This window comes from Bemisia tabaci, chromosome 4 (genome assembly GCF_918797505.1).
Source record: "Bemisia tabaci chromosome 4, PGI_BMITA_v3".
Classification (NCBI taxonomy): Eukaryota; Metazoa; Arthropoda; class Insecta; order Hemiptera; family Aleyrodidae; genus Bemisia; species Bemisia tabaci.
The window spans coordinates 52513674-52536981 of record NC_092796.1 but is presented as its reverse complement, the minus strand read 5'-3'; the positions used below and the strand labels follow the sequence as shown (position 1 = coordinate 52536981).

Genomic DNA, 23308 nt, shown 5'->3' with positions numbered 1-23308 from the left:
TATTCCAAGAGTCAATTTTTTACTTTAATTCTCCCCTTACTGTCGTTTTTAGGAAGTTCAAGTGTGGGTTAGCACAGTATATCCTGCGCTATTATAAAAAATGGGATACAAGAATAAATTGTTTGCGTAGAGTGAAAGTTAGCGTGAGCCCTTTGTTGAGAGTCATGAGCTGAATTTCTCACCAATCTAGTACATATCAAACTGGCTCCTCTAAACAGATTTTAAAGCACTTCTAATCTGCGAGACTTCATTTTGCCAGTATGGTTCAGTTACCTCTACAAAAGAAAATAAGAGGGATTCATCTTACAGGTCATCAAACAATCATAATGTTTATGACTTGGTATATTTGCAAATTTTTATTCAAACAAATCGCATGCATACAAGATAGAGCATAAGAAATAGAGTTAATACAATGTAGTCCTCTATTTTCCAATAATAAAAAAAAAAAAAAAAAAAAAAAAAAAAAAAAAAACAAGATAGATAGAATGCAACAATTTATTCAGAAATTGAGAATTTCCATGTAATGGATCCAAATTCAACTTCGAAAAATTGAAAGAAAAATTACAAATTTCAATGTAAGTTGGTCTAATATGAAAGATTCAAATAGAAAATCAGTCTTTCGACGGTTCACTCAAACGTCGTTCTAAGTCCAAAATCTAGGGAATCCAAAAAATATCCAAAGTCCAAATAATAGAGAGAGAGAGATGCAGTGGCGAAGCCAAGAGACGGAGACCAGAAAAACAAGTGAGCCGTGGCCAAGCCGAGGCTCCCGGCCAGATTAAAAAACGAGCATGAGATAGAAAAAGGAGTAAGCGTTTTGAAGCTTTATCAATCTCACATTAAGAATGAGAAATGCGGATTTTCAATTATGATAACAAGTTATATTTCTTATCTGGTTATCTCACTCACTTAAAAAAAATAATGGACTAGACTTAAGTTGTTGTTTTTTTTCATCCTCTTAGAAGAGCTTAGCACGTAGATTTAAAAAAATCCATTTTTTCCATCCAGAGGTAATGATTTTGCTCTTTTGGGGATGTAATTTCAAATTTTTTTAATAATTCTAATGTTGAAAAGTGAATTGCTGAAAAGAAAGTGTTTCGGAAATGGAATTTCCTGTGATTTAAATAATTTATAACACCCAAGAAAATAAGAAACATGATAGAATCTAGAAAGAGAATGCAGCTTGAAATTTTTTCTCTGGAAAGAAAAGAGGTATCGTGTGAATTTTATGGAGAAGAAGAGGGATCAAGCTTTATAATAATTTTTTATACATCATCTTATCATCAAATGAAGTATAAACTTTCGATTGAACTCTTCTGAAAATACTTACATACTCATACGTATGTATACGTAATATTTCAGGATAGTCAAATGACCCGCCAATTTTGTGTAAGGCAAATTGCAGCGCTTTCAGGGGCTTCCGGTGCACTGTCCTACCCCTATCTCTGCCGTAAGCCTTTCCTGTGTGGTCCTCAGTGGTTTATCATTTTTATCTTGATCATCCTGTTGTTGTCGTTTGTCGTTGTCATCATCATCATTCATTCTGCGCCTTCTCCTGTTTTGTTTCATGTATTTCTGGCATTTTTTACTTAATATTTCGGAGTAATAACAATAAACTAAAATGTAGCCTTACAGATCAATGGAAAGATAAGCCGCTGCTTCCTTTTATCACCTGTTTTTATTGTTCATGGTAGTTTGAGCAATGGCAGAGTTTATCAGAGGTGGAACTGGTGTAGTGATCCACAAGGAAAAATTACATGGATCCCCCAGCACTGGAAGTGAGGAGGGACATGATGGTGTGGTTGGAGAAGATTTTGACCCATTCTTGAATGAAAATGATGAAGCAGACGGAGCAAACACTCTAGCAGCTCCCCCTGAATCTCAGTAAGTGTCACTCTTATCGGCTCTTTGCATTTAGAAACGCGATGCAAAGAGATGTTTACTCATGTTGCAGCACTCAAATAGATTAATTTATCCCCCTCAATTGGAAAGGAAAATTGATACAGAAAGTTTACTCTAGTTTAAGATACTTACCCTCCGAGAAACAAGTGTTAACTTGAGGCACCTTCGCACTGGAGCTGTCAGACGTGATAGGAGGGCCATGGTTAAATATCAGAACCATCAGTGACATAGTATGCACTTAAGCGACAAAAAATTCAGGGTATTAACTGCTGGGTTAGGCGCTATCAGACGACCAAAGCCTTAGAATCTCTATGACGTGCGTATTCCAAAGGGTGAATGTCAAGAATACCGGATACGAACAATTAGGAAACAAATTGCAGATAAAGTTAAGTTTGTCCTCATGAGGGTAACATACTGGAATTTTTGAGCTGTAAGGAACATTTTAAATGCTAGCCTGCTCTTCTTTTAGCATGGGTTCCTGTCAAGACAGAACTGACACTCATGAGCCAACGATCAGCTGACGCAAACAGTGATATTTTGAGATTTGAACCTCTTGAAATCTATATTGACAGTGAAACTATCTGACAAACTATCTTGGTTTGCGTTGTTGAAGACTTCTCATCATACTCTATTTTGAAACTTTTGAACTTCTGAGTGGCAATTCTTGAGAAATCACAAGATTTTTCTTCTCTGTTCGAAGAAAACTTCAAGGAATGATATTGATTTGTTCTTATTGAAAGAGATGAAATGTGAACAGAGATTATTAAACACCGCAAAGGAGATACATGGTCTTTTAGTTTCACCGCCGATATATTGCATGTTAGAATACATTTGCACTTTTTCAAGAACTCATCAACCAATTAACATACATAACGCAGGTACGATTCTACGAACACTATCTGAACATGAGTGTGGGTGAACTCTTCCGCTAAGAAGCCTCAGGATGATAGGCAGACCATTTTTCGTGGAGTGTTATACCATCTTTTCTCTTAGGAGTCCAATAAAGTTGAACGATTATAACTTTCTCTGAAAGATGGCAACCGCACCTCCCAGGGATCCCCTTTCCTACATTCCTGACAACCTAGAGATTAAATACCTGGTTTAGTTTGAGCTCAATCTATAATTTGGATGATTAATTAAATGTAACCAACTTCATTCGTAAGTATTTCTTCGGAGCCTCCTGTCTCCATTTTTAGTAAGTCCTAACAGCCAACTAAAAATGGAGGAAATACATCTCGCAAATGCACAAGCTTTCAAATATTTAAGTGAGAAGGTTGTCAAATGAAGGATATTTTAAATGAAAGAGCTGTGTGACATCCTTGTGATTTTGAAAAATCAAAATTAAAGTTCAGCAGTTGTAAGGACGTCCATGGCCCCGATATGAAAGCGAGAAAATGAGCTCTGATGGTGTTCAATTTTTTCACAAAGCACTCATGGTAATGTGTATCACTAGGAATGTTTAACAGGTTTCGCATTTTAAAGTTTTTTAAGAAATGTGAGTCATTTATTTTAACTATTTAGTTAATGTTTCATCTTTTAGGTGAAATAAATAAATAATTTTCCTCTCCAAAACAATGTGTCAGGCCCCAAAATGCAAGAACATGCAATGAAAGAGCGTAATTACTCATAGCTGTATCGATCCAACTCTTAGAAAGTAATTCAAGATAATTATGCTTAAATTACATCCATCTCATTTAAAACAGTAAGGAAGCCTCATTCTAAGGGGGAAAAAACAATGCTTGCCTTTTAGAGGTACTTAGGTATGTGCAAAAAAATCTTTTCTCTCTTATAATGAGTCCAAAGATGATACTTATTCCATCAAATGATTTTCTGCCAAAATGATTTTTTGTTAGAGGTCACCTTTATAAAACTACTTCAAAAAAACTAAGCTAAAATTTTTTGAACAGTTTTCTCTTTGAAAAAATCGAGATAAAGATGAAGAAATAATGAAGACTAAATGTCATCAGTCACTGACCGTTTCAGCAATTAGGACCTCCATAATCACTTGCAAAAACAAAAAAAAAAAGCATGAAAAAACTAATAAAAGCTAAAATCGATGAATGGATTGCTACCTATTGTTGAGTCTAAAAAGTTGCAGTATTCATCAATAAAAGAAAAATTAATACCTTGTTATTTGATGATTGACCATCAATTTTTGCGGCACACATGGGTATTCTACATCGGTTATTTCAGTATTCGTAAATTTTTTCCTTTGTCCAGATGTTTTTTCCAATTTTCATTATTTTCTGGTCTTGAAAAGAACAATTCATACGACCAAAAAAGCTGTCGTAACCAAGCAAGTACTATATTTCATTATTTGCTAGTATGGATACACAAGAAAAACATCTTAAAACCTGTTTCAGAAACACTCAACCTCAGAATTACATATCATGTATTTATTATAACAAGACTTGAATGGTGGTTTTTTACCCACCTTATTTTAAACTAGAGAGAGGAAGTATACAAAATGATTCTCATAAATATCCTTCGAGTAAAAAAAGAGTAATAGCACAATAATTTTAGATACAGGTACGTTTAATAATGCAAGCAGCTTTGAGCTGTGTTAAAAGAATATTTTTTGATGAAGAAGTCAATGGTCACAACTCTAAGTATCCACTAAATAAATCTGAAATTGGTGCATTTGATGTGAGGTTTTTGCCACATCAATGGCAACACTGTCAATGAGATGATAATGTGATGATGCTCTTATCAAAATGATATGTGTGATTGCTTTAGACCAGGATCTAGCTGAGTCAGTTGGCCTCCATTTGTTCTTCAGATGTGTCTTCTATGCCCTTCCTAAGTTGATTAAATTGCTAACTTTTCAATCGCAAAGTATTAATTTACTTATCTACGAATACTTCGATAAGAGGCTTGTTGTTTTTTGTCGACTGGTCAAGTTATATTTTTGACACATCTATCAATCTACACTTATCTAAATTAATTTATGTGGTTCTCTCAGAATAGAAAATCAAGGTTGATTTTCATAACTTTTGGTCTCATAACTGGTTTTATTGAGGTTTGACTTTTAATGGTGGTTAAAATGAACTGAAGTTGACTGTACTGCGCTCCCTATTTGTTTTCTTCTCTCTTTTTTTAAAAGAATATGACAATTATGATGATTTTAAAAGTAGGAAACCACAGGAATAATTAGTTAGAGATGAATGTATATAAATTCTCTCAAGAATTAATATGTTCAGGGGCTATATTTTTAATTTAGACTTTGATATAGAAAGTTCTGAGACTGTGCCGAAAGACGATTGCAATGACAATCCATTGGAGCACATTTATAGTTCGATTGAAAGTCTTGATAGCAATAGGTAAGCTCTTGTATTGCCTGTTAAGTACTTTCTATTTTATTTTCCTCAAATTTCCCCTTCAGATAATGAATACACTTGAATTGATTTCTTTTGCTTGACGAAAGGCTGTATCTTAAGAAGCCATAATTTCTATCAATCTTTTATTTGAGATCTGTGCATTTTTCCATGAGAAAGGAATTGCGAGTAATTTTGCCATTAGGAAATTGAAGCCTGCACAATTTCTTATCTTACTCTATTTTTGAACAAGCTACTTGTTCACCAAGCTGATGGTGGAAACTGGCGAGGAATAGGTATTTGCATGCATCAACTGGAGATTTGCCTTATCTGCATAATCCAGTAGCTGTGTTGATCGGAAGAAATCGTGTATAGATAAAAATCATCTTAGAAGTTCTTAATTCATTAATTTTTAATTTCTTTTCTTTTGTTGCTACAATAGGATTAAGCTACTGTGTGAAGAAGGCATTTTGGCATCTTTTACATCTATCCTTTAGAAGCTCCGATTTTTTATATTCCGTCTATGATGATGAGCTAAGTTTCAGAAAAAACTAATTTCATTCATGCCCTTCACATCATCTTAATAATGCTGAAGAGTCAATTATACTGTTCTTTTTCTCTGTAGTAATGAGGAGAATAATTTTGGGTTTAAAAATAAAATTTTACAGTCCGAAATTCCAAAGAATATTTCTTTTGATACACCGTCCGGACTATTATTTAAGATTCTGTTTGGTTAGCGCTCTCCTTCTCTTCCTTCCTTACTTACATGCAATTCTACTCAAAAATACACAGAACACCATTTCTCCATTATTATTTTTCTTTGTAATCATAACACTGATAGAACATTATTTTTTCTTCCAGGTGGTATCATGGACGTTTGGACAGGTATTCTGCAGAAGAGAGACTGTGGTTGGCTGCAAAATTGGGCAGTTACCTAATGCGTGAAAGTGATAGAAAGCCAGGATCTTATGTATTATCATATCTCGGGCGGACAGGGATCAATCATTTCAGGTACTTAGACTATGCGAATTAATTGTAGGTATCTAATGTTTTGCATGTGCCTTTTTTTCCCATAAAAATAAGTTTTTGAGTTTGGAATGGGGAATATACCCTCTTCATTTCCATTGTCCTATCAAATCTAATTGCAATCTATAGATATTTAAATTGTACAAAGCAAGCGTTCATTACCTAGCTATCCAAAGCTGTGCAGTGTGCACAGTAAGTCTCTGTAGACAAAGGATTCCTGCTAACATTCATTCAGAAATTTGTCATGCTCATTCAAGATAATTACTCATTGATTATATTCTTCAGAAACTAATTGGAGGGGAGAATTTGATATTCAAATCTATAAATGGCAGTGGTGCTGACCCAACCTGTCCAGAGGCCTGTCTCTACCTTGAATGACAAATGACACTTGTAATGTCCCCTTTAATGGTGCTAATAGAAGACACCAAGACTTATGGTTTCCTAAGAACACATACGTGCTTTTCGCACCAATGCATTCTTGCAATTTTCAAATCAGCAGAAACTTTGTGCCCCTGATCAAAGATTTGGATTCTGCTCAAAATTTTGATGTGACTCGATCCAAACTCCATGCTGATATCGCAGTTTAACTCTTTTCACACTTGTTGTCCTTCAGTATACGCATCTTATACAACCTTAATGAAGTGCAAAAGAATGTGTCATACCTACTCAGATTTCAGCACACAAGTGAAAGCTATCTCTTTTCACTAATATTAATCAATAATTTAGTGGCCAATGAATGATCTCTGTTCTTGATCTTGGTTCAATATAGAATCACTGCTGTTTGTGGAGATTTTTACATCGGTGGAAGGCAGTTTGATTCCCTGTCGGACCTGATTGGTTACTATACTACCTGCTCTGATTTACTGAAACGAGAACGACTCATTCATCCTGTTGCTCCACCAGAACCAGTGAATGACAAGAAGCGGATCGTTGCCATTTTACCTTACACTAAAATGCCCGATACAGATGAACTCAGGTATTGTATTATAAGGCCATATTCGTAATAAAAGCAGATGTTGGGTTTTTAAGTTTTGAAAAAATCACTTTTAAAGTTTTGAAAAACGCACTTTTGATCCTTAAGACACAGAATGTTTGGTCGGAGTTTTATCATAGAATAAATTCTCCTTTAAACAATTGTTCCTAGAAATTTAAATTTGAAGCAATAGTTAATGAGCTACAGGAAATTTAAGAAAAAGCAACATCTGCTGTTTTTAAAGAGAACTTTTTTTCATGCATGAAACCGTGTCTGAGGTGGGTAATGCGAGAACGACTCATTCATCCTGTTGCTCCACCAGAACCAGTGAATGACAAGAAGCGGATCGTTGCCATTTTACCTTACACTAAAATGCCCGATACAGATGAACTCAGGTATTGTATTATGAGGCCATATTCGTAACAAAAGCAGATGTTGAGTTTTTAAGTTTTGAAAAAATCACTTTTAAAGTTTTGAAAAACGCACTTTTGATCCTTAAGACACAGAATGTTTGGTCGGAGTTTTATCATAGAATAAATTCTCCTTTAAACAATTGTTCCTAGAAATTTAAATTTGAAGCAATAGTTAATGAGCTACAGGAAATTTAAGAAAAAAGCAACATCTGCTGTTTTTAAAGAGAACTTTTTTTCATGCATGAAACCGTGTCTGAGGTGGGTAATGGAGATGAAACGATCAAAGTACCATAACTAAGTCAATTCTAAGTCTTTTAATAAATTTAAGTGAAACATTAAACCTTTTGTAACTTCTAAAGAAAAGAGTGATATACATATTATGAAACCCGTCTTTTGAAACCGTAATGTACTTAATAAATCCTCTGCCTTCTATTGATAAAGAAATTAATATTGAGAAAGTGGTTATTCCACAGCAGTGATGTCAAGGAGGACCTGCACCAAATCAATAAAGATTATTAAAGCTAGTATTCAATACTTGTTAATTTGTTTGCCGCTATTTTTACATGTAATTTGACTTCCTTTGATTTTTAATTCATATTTCACTGAAAAATGTGCAAGGAGTCTGAAACTTTGCACAAAAATGTGTTAAAGTTCGATAATCAAAACCTGCATCATCCACATAAATGGTGGATGGTTGTGTCTTCTGCTGGTACAAATACGGCCTCATATGCCTTTAAAATCTTTCTAATGATCCAATAACATCGGAAAGCTGATTAGTAAACAAAAAGTTTTTTTTATCATCTCGGAGAACAGGCTCATTTTCAAAAATGTCCATGCATAATATCAAAGAAATAGGTTGGTACGAAGAGGCTGACATAGGTCAATTTGAAGAGGCTGGTCAAAGTTCCCCCCCTCCCCCCCCTTAAGATTTATCTATTTATTTTTTCAAGTCAATCATATATGAATTTCTTTGGTAACAGTTTTCAGAAAGGTGACATATTTTTTGTTCATAATGATATGGGCGATGGATGGCTGTGGGTGACTGCTCATCGAACAGGAGAGCAGGGACTGATTTTTCGTGATTTAGTTGATGATCTGGATGAAAACATCGATCCAAATACTGTTTTCAACTGGTTCCATCCAAATGTAACAAAAAGTGAAGCTGTTGACATGCTTGTTAAGTGTAAGTTTGAAGACATTGAAAATTCAATCATTTCTTTTAAATTTTATGTCTGTGAAGCTGAGTAAAGTACCATTTTGTAGGTATTAATCATAAATTCTTCAGTGACAGAAACGATGAACAGGGTATGTTGTTTTAGAAGGTTGTAGTAAGTAACGCATAGATGTAAAACGCTCATTTAATTTGACCCAGCGTATTGTGATCTACTGTCAAAGTTACTTTCTGGTCACACGAAATAAGAAAGGTCACAATTAAAACATCACAAGGTAGAACATATTTTACCGTAGTCACAACAAACAAGAATGAAGAGGCTAAACTTCAAGTCATGTATGTTGAATGCAAAATTTCATTCATTTTTTCTATTTGAAACATGGCTTTTAAGTGCCAGAGGGTTTTATTTTTTGTTTTTGTCTAGTGTTGCTCTCAATTTAATTCTCTCATTTTACTTTTTAGCTGGACCTGGTAGTTTCTTAGTTCGCCCCAGTGATAATTCTCCTGGTGATTATTCTCTATTTTTTCACATAAATAATCAAATCCAGCGATTCCGAATAGAAAAGAAAGGTGTCCGATACTTGATGGGCGGCAGAACATTTGAATGTTTGGACGCTGTGATCAATCGATATCGGAAGGAACAGATAGTCGAAGGGCACACTCTAGTCCTACCAGTTAGTCGTGTAAGTTTAAAGTTTTGTTCTGTTGTTGACCATTTATTCTAGTCAGATTTAAAACAAAACCGCTTTTAAGCGAAAGTTTTGAAGGTCAGAAACCCATTCATAGTAATTGTTAAACTGATTTATAAGCAATTTTCACCAGTGTCTTCGCGGCCACAGATTATAAAAGACGCAAGATGGGACGCAATGGAACGCGCTTACTGGTTAAATAAGACGCACGATAGAACGCGTCTATCAACCAATCAGAAGCCAGCATTTGACGCGGGAAATCTGAATTCGCCCGCTGCGCAGCAATTTTTATGATTTCTTAATGCGTTTATTTGACAAACAAGGTTCTTATCAATATTTTTTGAACTATAAAAATACATTTTAAGCCATTCTTTTTTACAAACGAAAAACAAGATTTCAACATGCTAAATTATTTTGGATGTGAATGTTTGAAGTTATCGAAAAGGTGATGTTTGGAAGCACATCTCACATGCATTAATGTTTGACAGTTTTAAGATATGTTAGCTAATGGATTGCAAGTGGGTTCATAAGTGCAATTCTTGGAAAATGTTAGTTATTAAGTTATTGGTTGTCAAATACAACTAGCCCAGGAATAAACCCTGTCAAAATATTCAAATGTAAGCTCACGTTTTTTACGGCAAAATGTGAGTTTCTACTTTCTTAGGCGGAAGGCTTCATTTATGTAATTTTAAAATTTGAAAGTAAAAGTTCTAAAAACTTTTCTTGTATTTTAATTAGAATTGGCAATAACTAACACCAAAGATACACATATCTTGTTCCAGGTTAGGTCACTACATGAGGGTTGCCCTTAGGGCTGTGCGAGTACTCGAATTTCGAGTCGAGTCGAGCCGAGTATCGAGTACTCGACTCGGCTCGAAAGTTAGGTTAGGTTCGAGCGAGTACTCGAACTCGGCTCGAGTGTCAACAACACGAGTTTTTTCGAGTATTTCGAGTTTTTTTGAGCCGGAAACGCCGAAAGAGTCCAACTTCCAAATATTTCAATCATACTTAAACTATTGTTAGTTTTGCCATCATTTTACGATTGAATAACATCAGAGTCTCGTCGGCAAATTTCTACCATCCGCAGCGCCAACACGCTGCCGCCCGGCGATTTCCTGCCGCCCGCGGTTTGTAACTACACGGAGTCATATGAGCGCATTTATGCGCGCGACAAATTTCAACCTGCGGCGGCGACCGCCGCTTGGAAAACTGAAAGTGAGCACGTGTTTTGGACCTTTTGCGCTCCAGAAAAACGGTGTCGCGGCGGCAGAAAATGGTGCTGCGGCTACAAAAATATGGATCGCGCGATTCCAAAAAACGTCGCGGCGACAACTGCCGCCGGCGACACGGCGACACGAATTGCGTGCATAAATGGGCTCTAAAGCCTTCACTTGTGCCGCCCGAAGTTCCTTTGATGTACCTACGCTGCGCCACGCCGCTTCTTGCCAAGTTTGGTCCCCTTTTCAAATTAAACCGCGGGAAGTTATTTTAACGCGTTACTGCCGAACATTTTGTAATTTTAGTGTAAATCCTTCCTAGTGTGTCATCGTCAATAATTATTAATATCATATTATGAGTCTTGTTTGGAATTATTTGTTGTAGAAAATAGATTAAATCACGTTTTAAAACTCGAAATTACTCGAACTCGACTCGAGCTCGACTCGGCTTGAGGCTCATTTTCAAAGCTCGAAAAAGCTCGAACTCGGCTCGACTTAGTGAAAAAATACTCGAACTCGGCTCGAATCCGAAAAACCAGGCTCGCACAGCCCTAGTTGCCCTTGCGTTGCCGCCAGCTGTCGGTCCCGGTAAATTAGTGTAAGGCAAAAGCGAAAAGCCTAGGGAACTAAATACATACGAGGAAAATGTGATATTTGTATACTTAATGGTGCATTTTAATCATCAAATTGTAAAAGCTTACAATTTTTGAAGAATTATACGCAGCTCTTGGCTGAGTAAGACGCAATTAGACGCAAGACGCACAGTGGGAACGCCAAAGTGTATATAAGACGCACTGCGTCTAATTAGACGCAAAACGAGACACTGGTTTTCACTTATCTTGATGTCCACTTGTTTAAAACTGGTGAATATTCCCTAGTGTTTTACCATTGAAGTCCTCTTTTTTCATTTTATACGTTCTTGCTTGTTTTCAGAATTTATCTGATATGGATGGATCAATCAAATCAAAAGAGGTGCAACATGCAGAAAAAATTTATGCCACATTAAGAGAATGTCGCGAGCAGCAAGGATTAAAGAAAACTAAAGGTTTGTCTTTTATAACTTTTTTTCCTTTTAGGAATGATTTTTGTTTATCAGTAAAGTGACTTCAACATCCTGTAACTGTCCGAAAAGCCACATACTTTTGGTCAATCAGGAGCTTTACCTTTACAACATGAGTAATGAACTCTCCAATTGATGGAAACTTTCAGTAATTCAGTAGCCATGGTTTTGTCATATGATCTATGGAAGGAGCAAATCCTTCCATGAAGAAGGTCCTCTTTCCCGTTATTTTAATTCAAAGATTTTTCAATTTTGATTGCCCTTTTTTCCTAACAGTCAAAGCCAAAAAATCTTTTAGATAAATTCTAAATTTCATTTTGAATTTTTTTTCTTCTGCATTTTAAGGTATCACGAAGATTTCCTTTGGCCCTGTAGCGTGAGCCAATTCTTCAGCCAGCTTTTCCTTTTTTTTGGTCTTACTTGGTTCACAATGTCTCCAATAAAAACAGTGGAAAATTATAAGGGCGCAATGAGAGTAGCATACTATGTGGTCAATAATGTGAATGAGATCCATGTTTTTCTTCTTTTCAGGTATCAAAATGCAGGGATATTTAAACAAGAAAAGTAAAAAGAACAAAAAATGGAAGTGTCTTTACTTTGTCCTCATAGTTGATGGGACGGACACACATTTGTGCTTTTATGAGAATCCTCGAGTAAGTATTCATTTTTTGTATATTCAACGCTACAGTTTATTAAATATTAATTTAAAACACTTTTAAAGAAATAAAAAAAAGAGAAGACGCCTCACCCAATACAAGGTCTCACCTTAGTGGATGTTACTTTATTTGCCATTTCTTATTATTCTATGAACATAGCTTGTTCGGAAAGTGTTTTAATTGATGATAGAATAGTCCACCATGTGTGTATTTTAATGACGCTTTTAAAATCTTTTTTCACTAATATCCTCTCCTCTTTCTCCGTCTCCAGCGCACAAAACCAAAAGGACTGATAGACTTAAGCTGTGCATACTTGTATTCAGTACACGATAGTGTCTTCGATCGACCAAATTGTTTTCAACTCGTAGAAAGAGCATTACCATGCTTAGCAACGATAACTTACCTTTCCACCACAACTGCGGATAGTGCTCAGGTGAGTGATCATATCATACATCAACATACATACATAATTTATCTCATTGCTTGAAATTTTCCCCCAGATGAGGAAAGAGAAAAAGTTTTTTCACATTGTACGTTTTCCATATTGAGTTTCTCCTCAAGTCAGAACTGGAACATAATTTGCTTGAATCCTTTGCAATCCGCTTGTTAGTGATGATATCTTCTTAAAAAAATGGGCTGTTTTATTTTCTTAAGCTCTTGTCCTTGATTGTTATTGGTTTTTAAAAGGCTAAAAACAACCGATTGATTTTAATTTAAGTAAATAACTTATTTGCGTAGATTAAAATCAATCGGTCATTTTTAGCTTTTAATAGAACCAGTCTCTATCAAAGACAAGAGCTTGAGAAAATGAAGCAGCCCATTTTTTCAAATGAGTTGGTATTACCTGTTACTATGCAGAGAATTTTAGTATCCTATTTATCATGCTAACCAGTAGCATTTTAAGGGTCATAAAATACATTCCATTTTTCTACTTTCCTTCTGAATAAAAAGCTGATAACTGGAAAAACTTGTTAATACGTTTCAACTCTCTTATTCATTTGTATTGTTCTTCTATTACAGGATTGGATCTCAGCTCTAAGACCTTTATGTGTGACTCAAATGACACGGTCGCCTAAAGTTCAGAGACTACGTGAACTGCGATGTCTTCAGCTTCACGTCCTCAACGCTCATAGGTAATGTCCAATCAGGCAAATAATATCCCAATCCCTAATGAAAACCCAAAATATCTCTTAAATTACTAAACTTATGTACGAATAATATATATCTGGTATGTTGTGTTTTAATTCTGTAGTTTAAAGACAGAATGCGTTCTTGTAATAAAAAAAAAAAAAAAAAAAAAAAAAAAAAAAAAAAAAAAAAAACACCATTGCATGATCATTGTCAATGTAGATTGTGAAGTACACCTCCAGTATATTTCTAGAATTTCAAGAAAGAACTTTAAGACAGTAAGTGTTTATCAGAAGCATGTTTGTTCGCTCATTTTGTCTGATACAATATAATGTAAATTCAATCTTAAGATTCCAAAAATGGCTTTTTTTACAATCCTCACTGAAATAATAATAATAAAAACTCAATTCCTTGCAACGTATCTATTTCCAAGGACGTCTTGGCGAGCTTTTTTTTTTTTTTTTTTTGCAGTAGTTAATACCTGTCAGTAGGTCTAGATCAAAAAGATTAGAAAGATCAAAGAAAGTATGAAGTACAATGATTTATTTAAATGCAGACAAGGCTTGGCAACCATGCCATTATACAATATGTATCTTTGAATGCTTCTCATTTACCATAATAATCTGTGTTGTTCTCCATTTCAGGTTACCATATAAATTAGTCCCAAATCCTTTTTGTATTATCTCTTTAAATCAAGTTAAAGTTGCAAAAACCAAAGATAAATCAGGACCGGATCCAGTCTGGGATGAAGAATTTGTTTTCGAGTGAGTACATCTATTTTTACCTGTTTATTTGTTGTTTTTTTTAAGCTTCCCTTTTTTTCTAATGTTTGTGGGCTACGCGAGTCGTTTTATTAGTGCCTAGAGATCAGCCAATTTGTATTAATGAGATTTCCGGCTAAATCATGAGTTTTCCCATGAAGGAAGCCTCTTGTCACTCCCAGACTCTTGCTGCTTTTTCAGTTTTTCCCCCGTTCAAACCCATGTAAAATATTCTCATTTATTTGACAATCTGGCAACGGTTCAAATGTGGAAAAAAGAGTGGAAAAAAATGGAATCCTTCGAAGCTTATATTAATGTTATTATTTTGCTCTCTCCAATTGTACCCTGTAAAAACAATTCGGATCAAAGAAATCCTAGAGATTTTCTTTAATTGAACTATCTTTTAATTTTCAGCGATGTACCCCCTGATGTTCTCACTTTCACTGTTTCTATTTACAACAAAGGAAAACGCTCCAAAGACACAGAAGTTGCTGAAGTCACTGTAGATTTTAACTCTTTAACCAACGGAGATGAGGTAAGTCAGAATTTCAGAGAAAGGAAGACACTTTATTGTGGCCTCCGTTGCTAAGTAAGGAATAATTTTTTCTCTCCATAGAATTATGAATGAGTCATTTACGACTTGCCTTTGAAACTGGGATCAAGGATGCAAAAATTTTAAAGCCTTTTTATTTTAAAAATGTTTTTCCACCAAAATTTTAATAGTTTCGGTCCTCTCAATGCTGACAAAATACAAAATCTTTCAATGATTATTTTCATGTAATAAAGAACAAATGGGTAAGAATTGAATGTAATTTTCATGTAATTTAGAATGTTTTGGTGGAGTGCCTTGTTAATTTTGAAATTCATCATTTTGATTCATCAAAATAAGCTGAACTCTGGTAATTCTTTCACTGCCTTTCCCCAATGGAGCTCTTGCATGAGTCAGGGATTTGCGAGCTGAGTGTTTTTTCTTTTATACAATTTTGCAAGAAATATGGCGGTGTCACTAGTTTTCTCTGAAACAAACTCCCAAGCTACAAAAGAGCTCTTTGAGGCTGTAATGAAGGGAATCCTCCAAGCCACACTGAAAATCCACCTCTGTATCCAATCAAATTCTGAATGCACAGATTGGGAGCAAATACAATAGCAGAGTTGCCACTTTGTTTGCGAACTCCAAGGCTGGAACCATGGCAACCCTGCTAATGTATTTGCTCCATATCTGTGCATAGATAGTTTGACTGGATGCAGAAGTGGACTCTCAATGTAGGGTTCTCTCCATTGCAACTCAACTTTTAAGAGGTTTTTTTGAGCTTGGGAGTTGGCTGAAAAAAAAACCAGTGACACCATTGTGTTTCTCGCTAAATTTTGTAACAGATTATGTACTGGAATTGCAAATCTTATAGCATGCAAGAGCTCCATTTTTGTCAAATTTCAAATATTCTTTTGCACATTTTGGCAGGGTGAAAATTGGTATCCACTCTCAGGGATAACTCCGATTGGTGAATGGGGATCCCTTCGACTGAGAACTCGCTACTTGCATGACCTTATCATGCCAACTGAAGAATACTCACCCATGCAACAGCTTATCTTGGATCCAGATTTAGAAGCTGTCAGAGCACTGGCAGATTTCTGCCATAACGATAGAATGCCTCTCGCTAATGCCCTTCTACGAGTTTTCAGGTTTGAGAGTTAATACACTATTACGTAAGCTGTCCCACAGAAAATTAAAAACATTTAATTTTGCTTTTTTAATGTAATTGATAAAATGTTAACTTTTTAATTAAAAAAAAATTTGTGACAGAAAATAATTTGAACTTTTAATTAGAATCAATTTAACTTCATTAGATATTGCCTAATTTTTCCGATGTTTTATTTTTCAAACGGAAAAGTAAACAAGTTGTTGGGGGCAACACGATAGTGTAACGGTAGCGTGCCAGTAAAAATTCGATGTAATTAGATTATAATTCATTCATTTATGAATTCCAAAACTGATCTATTTAATCCATCACAACACAGTCTGTCTATTGCAAGTAGTGACAAGGTGTGGTTTGTCACGATACGATTCATCAGCCATATAAACCTTTGGAAAAGAATCGGTCATAAGGGTGTTCGCAAAAAACTTTTCAATAGTCCATTCCTTACCATAGTTTTGAATTAGAAAATATTGATAGCCAATGATTTATGCCTAGCCACTGACTGCAAGATGTACTCTCACTGCGATGGTCAGTTGTGCAGGCATCGATAAGTAGCATCTCATTAGTATGCAATTTTGACAAGTTTCGCTAGTAATCTACGTTGTGATTTTTGAACTTTGAAATTGAAGAAAAGTTTAGGCCATCTACAGGCGCCTATAGTACATCAACAGCTCCAAACATATGCTCAGCTCTTGACAACAACAATAAATCAGGAGCCTCTTTCCATGCAAAAAGCACTGTCCATTTCGGGTTGCGCATGAATTGTTCACAAGTATCAGATTTTTGTTTTAGTAATGCAGAAATCCTTTTTGAATAAACTCCACTGTTGCACATCTTCAGAAGAAATGTGGAAAGTAACACATATCTTTTGTTCAAATTCAAGGTATGAAAGAAAAGAAGCTGATCTCTTAAGAACTTTAAATGATGCAGAAATCGAGAAGGAAGAAGAGACATCAACTCTGTTCCGGGCTGCTACTTTACCCACTACCTTGATGGATCTGTACATGAAATCCGTTTGTACAGGGTTCTTGCAAGCTGCCGTGCAAGACACAATCCAAAAGCTATTGGACTCCAAGCAATCTTGTGAAGTAAGTCTCTCTCTGACAGCGAAATGTTTTTTATAGAGATTGCAGAGAGAATTTGACTAGAAAGAAAGAAATGAAGAATATTTTTGAATCAAGTATTTCAAAATACTTATCTTTCAAAGTAATTGTCTTGTCCATTAATGAGACTTGTGAGCTAATACATCTTAGTTTCATATCACATTTTTTTCTCCCTTGTTTTAATGAAAATCCATCTAATGACAGTAGTACACCATTCAGATTTTTTTTTCCTTGAAACTGTGTTAATAGGAATTAATTTAATCAGTTCACATATTTTGTTTGTTAATTTTCATTTTCATTTTTTGGGTGAAATCATAGTTTAATTAAACCATCTCTTTCTCATTCTTTGAACAGTTGAACCCGTGCAAAATGGAAACGTTAGAAGAAGCATGTGCCAATGCCGAATTCTTACTACAAATTTTAGATGATATAACTCACTCTATTTTTATGTCAGCTGAAGCGTGCCCTCGGTAAGTTTTCTTTCCCCCTTTTTTTTCATCTTGCGAATACACAGATTACACTTTAACGGATACCCCAAAAGGGAATGAAAACCAAGATTGTAAAGTTTATAAAAAAAACCCAAAACATTTTTTTCTTAGCTTGAATTCTAGATAATTTATATTCCTAAAACGGTCAATTTACAACGCTTAATTTATCTGCCAACACCAGAAGTCTCAAATGATGAGTTATCGATCATACAGTATAAAAATCTTAAAATAACTGTTAGATTTCAGCATTGGTGCAACCAAAGATTTTAGCATTGGTACAACCAAATCTGTAACTCATCATGAAGGGTCTACCTTATAGTAGATGATGTTGATGGCCAAAGTTTGAAACCATGCATCACTATTGCGGAGTTTAAAAATTTTTGTTTCTATTTATTTTTTTCCCAGAGAAAGAAGCCGAATTTTGAGCTTTAAGTATTTAGAATACTCTGCTAAAAGAGAAGAAAAATCAAGGAAGTTTTCACAAAGTTACATTTAATAGTTCTCCAAAGAAAAATAAAGTATGACAGGAAGTCTGCAAAGTCAGAAACAGAATTTCGTCATTTTGCATTTTGACGATCAATATTCATTTTACTCAGATTGTCCTCGCAGCTGCCTCTCGACTGTACTATTAATTTTCCTCCCCCTTTCTTTGGTTTGAAATGGATTTTTTCACAATCTGTTCCATTTTACTTGATTTGTGTGCTTATCTGTTTCATCTGCAGAACTTTAAGGTACATATGTGGCTGTTTGCAAAGATCCGTTGTCAATAAGTGGCCTCACGAGAGGTTCGTGAAAACCAGAGTTGTCAGCGGCTTCATTTTTCTGAGGCTTTTGTGTCCTGCTCTATTAAACCCTCGACAGTTCAACTTAATTTCAGGTGTGTGCCTTGAAGATTATTATTTATTTTCAACTATTCGTTCGCCTTGTCATTTCATGTAATGTAATGAATGGCCTCAGAAATTGAAGCAGTAGGTATAGGTATCATGTAAAAATTCACAAATTAAAAACTATTTTTACTCCTATGTTGAAACCAAATGTGGATGGAAGTTTGAAAAGTTGTACTTCAAGGTACATATTTTTTTTATTTCATTAAATATTCTCACCCTCTCCCTTTAATTACGTCCCCATAGAAAAAACTAGAGAGATATCTCCTTGGCCCCCTTTATGAAATGGGAGGAATGAATGTGTGCGCCAACGATGTAAAAACTTTAGATTGGTGATAGCCCACTCAACATGGATGACATGGTGTACTCAACATGGATCATTCAGTCATCAGCTAATAGTAGCTAGATTTCATCTATATCTCAGCTAAAGTCAGTGTATTCAAAAGAAAAAAATCTAAATTGATGTTTTGATCAAACGTCTGAAAAAATCTAGGAATTCAGCAATTTTGAGGTTAAATAATTTGTTGATCAAGCAGTTGAATCCTCTGTTGATATACTAGTTGAATCCTCTGTGGGTTGTCTAATAATCGAGTAATTAATCGTGAATGGTTTGAGCTAAAAGTTCAAAGTTTAAACAATTTTGTTTTAAGAAAAAGCTATCAAGAGCTCTGATCTGTAATGTTCAGGCCACGGAATTGGCAGATCATAATACAACTTGATGCCCTTTTGTGGTACAAAAATTAGCCGAAGGGTACAAAGTACAAAAAGGTTTCCCCCAATGTTAGCCCCTTTCATCAAGGCCTTTCACATACAGTGTTGCACTGCATATTTTGGTGTTAATATCTAACCCCTGTTTTAATGAATCCTTGCCTTCCACCATATTGATATTTACATTACTACGTTATTTCAGAACCACCTCCTCCAATGGCAGGCAGATCCCTGGTGATGGTCGCCAAGTGCCTACAAAACCTCGCTAACCTTGTAGAGTTTGGTGGAAAAGAACCCTACATGGAAGTTGTAAACCCATTCATTTTGAAAAACAAAGAGAGAATGGTTGTATTTCTTGATCAACTTTCTGTAAGTAACTACTGAAAGTCTGAACATCTTTTTTATTCTTTCTCTCAATTTGTATCCATCCCAATGAATATTCTTAGTCACCATATTCTTCATCTGCATAATCAAATGAATGTTAATTTTTCTACCATCGTTTTCAGTTGTCTTTAAAACATACTTTGCCAAGGCGGTCAAAGTGACGGCTTTTTGTTTTTTGTGCTACACCAAAATGGTCTTAGGGATCATGTCGTGAACAGTGCATTTTCATTACACTGCTGTGCGATAGAGGCGCTGTCTAGAAGTCCGGAAAGGAACAAATTGTCGACTACAAACGTAATAAGTCAGTATTGTCGCAGTAACATAACTTATGCAACCAATTGGAAGAGTTAACGTCACAGCAATTGACGAGAAAACTGTCGAAAGAAAGACATGATAAACAATACTCCAAAATAGAAAGGAAAGGGCATTTCAGCTATTTTCAGAGATTAGTGAAAATTTCTTCTCATCGCTCAATTTTTTTTTTCAGTTCAGTTCATTAAAACACATGAATTATCTTTCGTAATTTTTTTTACAGAATGTGGTCGAAAGGCCTGAATCAGAAGGTGATAGACAGAAAGGGGACCCTGCTAGAGATCTTGGTACTTTGCATCATCTTTGTCTCACGCACATCAAAGAACTACAAACTCTAAGCAAAACACAGGTAATGAAAAAGCTTCCTTCAAATTTGCATAGCGTGTATGAGGCTCCTAAGTTGAAAGTTATGCTTCAATTTTCACAGCTAGAGACCTATGAAAAGAAAATAATTTTTTGAGACCATCAAACCTTGAAGTATGTGCTCTTACAAATTCCAAAACAATATCGGCTCTTGAATATTAGGGTTAAAGCAAATCGAGCAGTGCTCCTTTCCAGCCCTGTGTTGTTCTAATTGTAAACATCCTGCAAAGGCTGAATCGGATCACCAATATTGAGGCTGCCATATTTTCATACTCCGCAGTCCTAATAACGTCTAGCTTGTGATTTAACTCAAGTAGATCAGGATTTTTTTTATGAGCTGGAAGTTTCAATTTACGCATTGAAAAATGGCAATATATTTGTCAGAAGTCACTTTCAATAATTTTTTTTGCCTAAATCGTGTTTTACGTGAAATTTTGACGAGAACAAGTACAAAATGCTTAAATTTGAACCTTGTTTAATGATTAATCAAAAATGAAAAATAAACTGCAAATAACGAACAGAAAAGCCTTTTACACAGATTAAGCATTCTTCTACATAAATAAATAATCTTCTTCCTTTTGTTTCAGACTTCTTTGAAAAAATTAGTCACAGTAGCTGAAATGCTCAGCAAACACAAGCAAAAGTACCTGGAAATGATCCGATAATATCAGGACGTGTTTTGTAGAGTTTGTCAATGCATTTTTACGGGAATCAACGTAAGATATTGTAAAAATGTAATTTCGGCAGAAACACTAGTCCTTGTGCTTTTAATTTTAATATTATCTCTTTCCTCAGTTGGTAAGCAAAACTTGCTTTTTTTTGTAAAGTTGGTATTTTTTACTATGTATCAAAAGATTTTTAACTTCTCACTTTTTCTCAGTGTTAGAGGAAACACATCTAGCATGTGACTGGTAGAGAGAATTTGAAGAATTCCCCTCACAAATAGAAGGGAGAAATTGTTGAAATGAGTTGCCAAATTTACGGTTCAACTAGTCATAGAACAAATGTTTTTTTTTAATCTAAATCGTTTTTAGGATGTAAGTCAGTTCTTTTTTATCCAATTTACGCAGAAGGTCAAGTATTGGCAAACTACTTATTTCCTAAGGAAACTCCAAGAAAAATCAACATACTGGAAACGCACCTGACACAATACAATTCAACTATGTCACAGGATGTGGGGTATTATGTCAATGACAGTGCTTAAAAAATGGGACCTCCATGATAATTTTTGGGTTTATTTTAAAGAATACATTCTCAGAACCTGAAAAGTTGATTTTTACCCATAATAAAATATTCTCTGTAAGGCCTTTGCCGTGGCAATAGTTGAAAGAATGAGTCAAATCAAGAGTTAGTTGGAAGAGAAGATAAAAATTAAAAAAGTGTCAGCTGTGATTTTTTTTCTGTTTCTATCTATAATTGATTTTGTAATTAACTCCTGTGTCCAATTCCGATGAAAATCTATGCATTTAAAGTTTTCACTCCATATTTAATCCCATACATTGAGTCATTCCATCGTAAGAAAATTATCTTGCTATGTAGGATCTGCTTGCAGTTGTTGCATATTCTTTGAACCTTGTTGATAGGCACACAGTTCGAACCCAGGCGATCAAATTGGTGTTAGAATCCTAACTCCAACTCACAAAACAAAACTAGTTTCGGCAGTGGCTCTCAATCAATACACAAAATTGTACATAGTTTTGGTATTTTTCTTGCAATGTCTACTGAAAATGGAGCTTAGAACTATTAGAGATAGAATAATCAAGGAAGCTCCATTTTTCTTTTGGTTTGCGCAGAAGCAACCAGGAATTTTTTTTTTTTTTTTTTTTGTCTTCAAGACATGGCAAAAACAGAATTCTTAGAAAAGCGTTCGTATTTCTAAATTGATAGGTCGAGTTTTTAAAGAATGCAGAAGATTTGATTAATTGTTTGCAAGCCAGAACTATCATTATAAGAATGGAGGTGAGCAGAAGCATTTTTCTTGTATCTTTTTTTACTATTCCTTATTGACGAAGAATCTAACTCTGAGTCAAAGTAATAATGGAAAATTTAAAATCTGAATGCCCTCCGCCAGGAGTAAAATTTAGGATCAAGTTTTGTCAGGCAAAACCCAAAGATCACATTATATTAAAATTGTGTGTCACTCGAATATCATTGAAACGATGTAGAATTACTGTAACCTAGGGTGCTAGAATCAAGGTACTGGTATCCACTTTCAAAATTTATTTGGGTCCCTTGACAGTGTTGACTTTTTAAAAACAGTTCTTGTTGAAATCAATTCTGATGATTGAGTTTTTGTGGTGCTGTGCTTAACTTCCGACTCTGAAAGTAATAGAATGAAAAGCTTATAACTGGCAATGTGAAGATACAGATTTATGATATCTAAATCCCTCAATTTGCATTTCATCTACATGCCTCTCAAGTTTCACGATAGCTTACACCTGTATTTTGAATGGAATAATGTTCAATGAAAAAGTTGACTAATTGAGAAATGCATTGGACAGCGTTTGTCAATATGCAACTATAGTATTGACCTATTTAAGTAGGCTTTTATTTGCACATTGTAATTAGTACCCCATGTGCAGTTTTTAATGTTATGTATGTAGTCAGAAAAGTTGCCTCCTTTCGATATGCGCAATCCAAATATTTGTATCTCCTTGTTTGACTGATTTTCATAAGCATTAGGGAAACAGTTTTCACAAATTATTTGATACGGGATCAGAGATATCCTTTTATTAATTGAGAGCTTTCTATATCTGCTCAAATTTAAGGTATATTCTTTCTCACTTTGTTATCATGAAAAGATTTATCAAATGGATTTGAAGGTGAACATTTGTAAAATCGTGCTTTTTTTACTGCTCATTGTTAATACTTTAATGACTTTTGCCCTTCGTGAATTCTGTCAAGCCAAATGAAGTCAATTACCGTAATCATTGATCCTTTTTTTTGTATATATCTTCCTTTTTTCAACTTTTCAAATTTTTTATTCTCTTGTAAGTTATTTATTTAAGTGCAGTTGAATCTTGAATAAATTTTCTTATGAACATTATTGAAATCTCCTCTCA

At 34.9% G+C, this 23308-nt stretch overlaps 1 protein-coding gene across 2 annotated transcripts; it reads left to right on the top strand.

Moving 5' to 3' along the window:
- Positions 1–1335: 1335 nt before the first annotated feature.
- Positions 1336–23292, top strand: LOC109042476 (ras GTPase-activating protein 1). Of its 2 annotated transcripts, XM_019059241.2 has the most exons (18): positions 1336–1884; positions 6078–6227; positions 7012–7218; positions 8609–8811; positions 9262–9482; positions 11639–11750; positions 12297–12418; positions 12693–12854; positions 13442–13554; positions 14194–14313; positions 14725–14845; positions 15770–15990; positions 16888–17092; positions 17462–17577; positions 18318–18472; positions 19390–19556; positions 20107–20232; positions 20834–23292. In XM_019059241.2, exons 1-18 carry the CDS (start codon positions 1703–1705, stop codon positions 20909–20911), a joined length of 2781 nt encoding a protein of 926 aa, XP_018914786.1. In that variant the 5' UTR covers positions 1336–1702; the 3' UTR covers positions 20912–23292. The 2 variants fall into 2 exon arrangements, with proteins under 2 accessions (XP_018914786.1, XP_072156142.1); XM_072300041.1 differs by lacking the exons at positions 1336–1884; positions 6078–6227; positions 7012–7218 and adding an exon at positions 7509–7610.
- Positions 23293–23308: the final 16 nt, after the last annotated feature.

Bases quoted from the DNA above. Each gene is read 5' to 3' on its own strand.
- LOC109042476 (XM_019059241.2), top strand. From the start codon at position 1,703: ATGGCAGAGTTTATCAGAGGTGGAACTGGTGTAGTGATCCACAAGGAA. The intron at 9,483-11,638 runs GTAAGTTTAAAG...GCTTGTTTTCAG, and splicing joins TAGTCCTACCAGTTAGTCGT to AATTTATCTGATATGGATGG. The intron at 14,846-15,769 runs GTAAGTCAGAAT...ACATTTTGGCAG, and splicing joins CTTTAACCAACGGAGATGAG to GGTGAAAATTGGTATCCACT.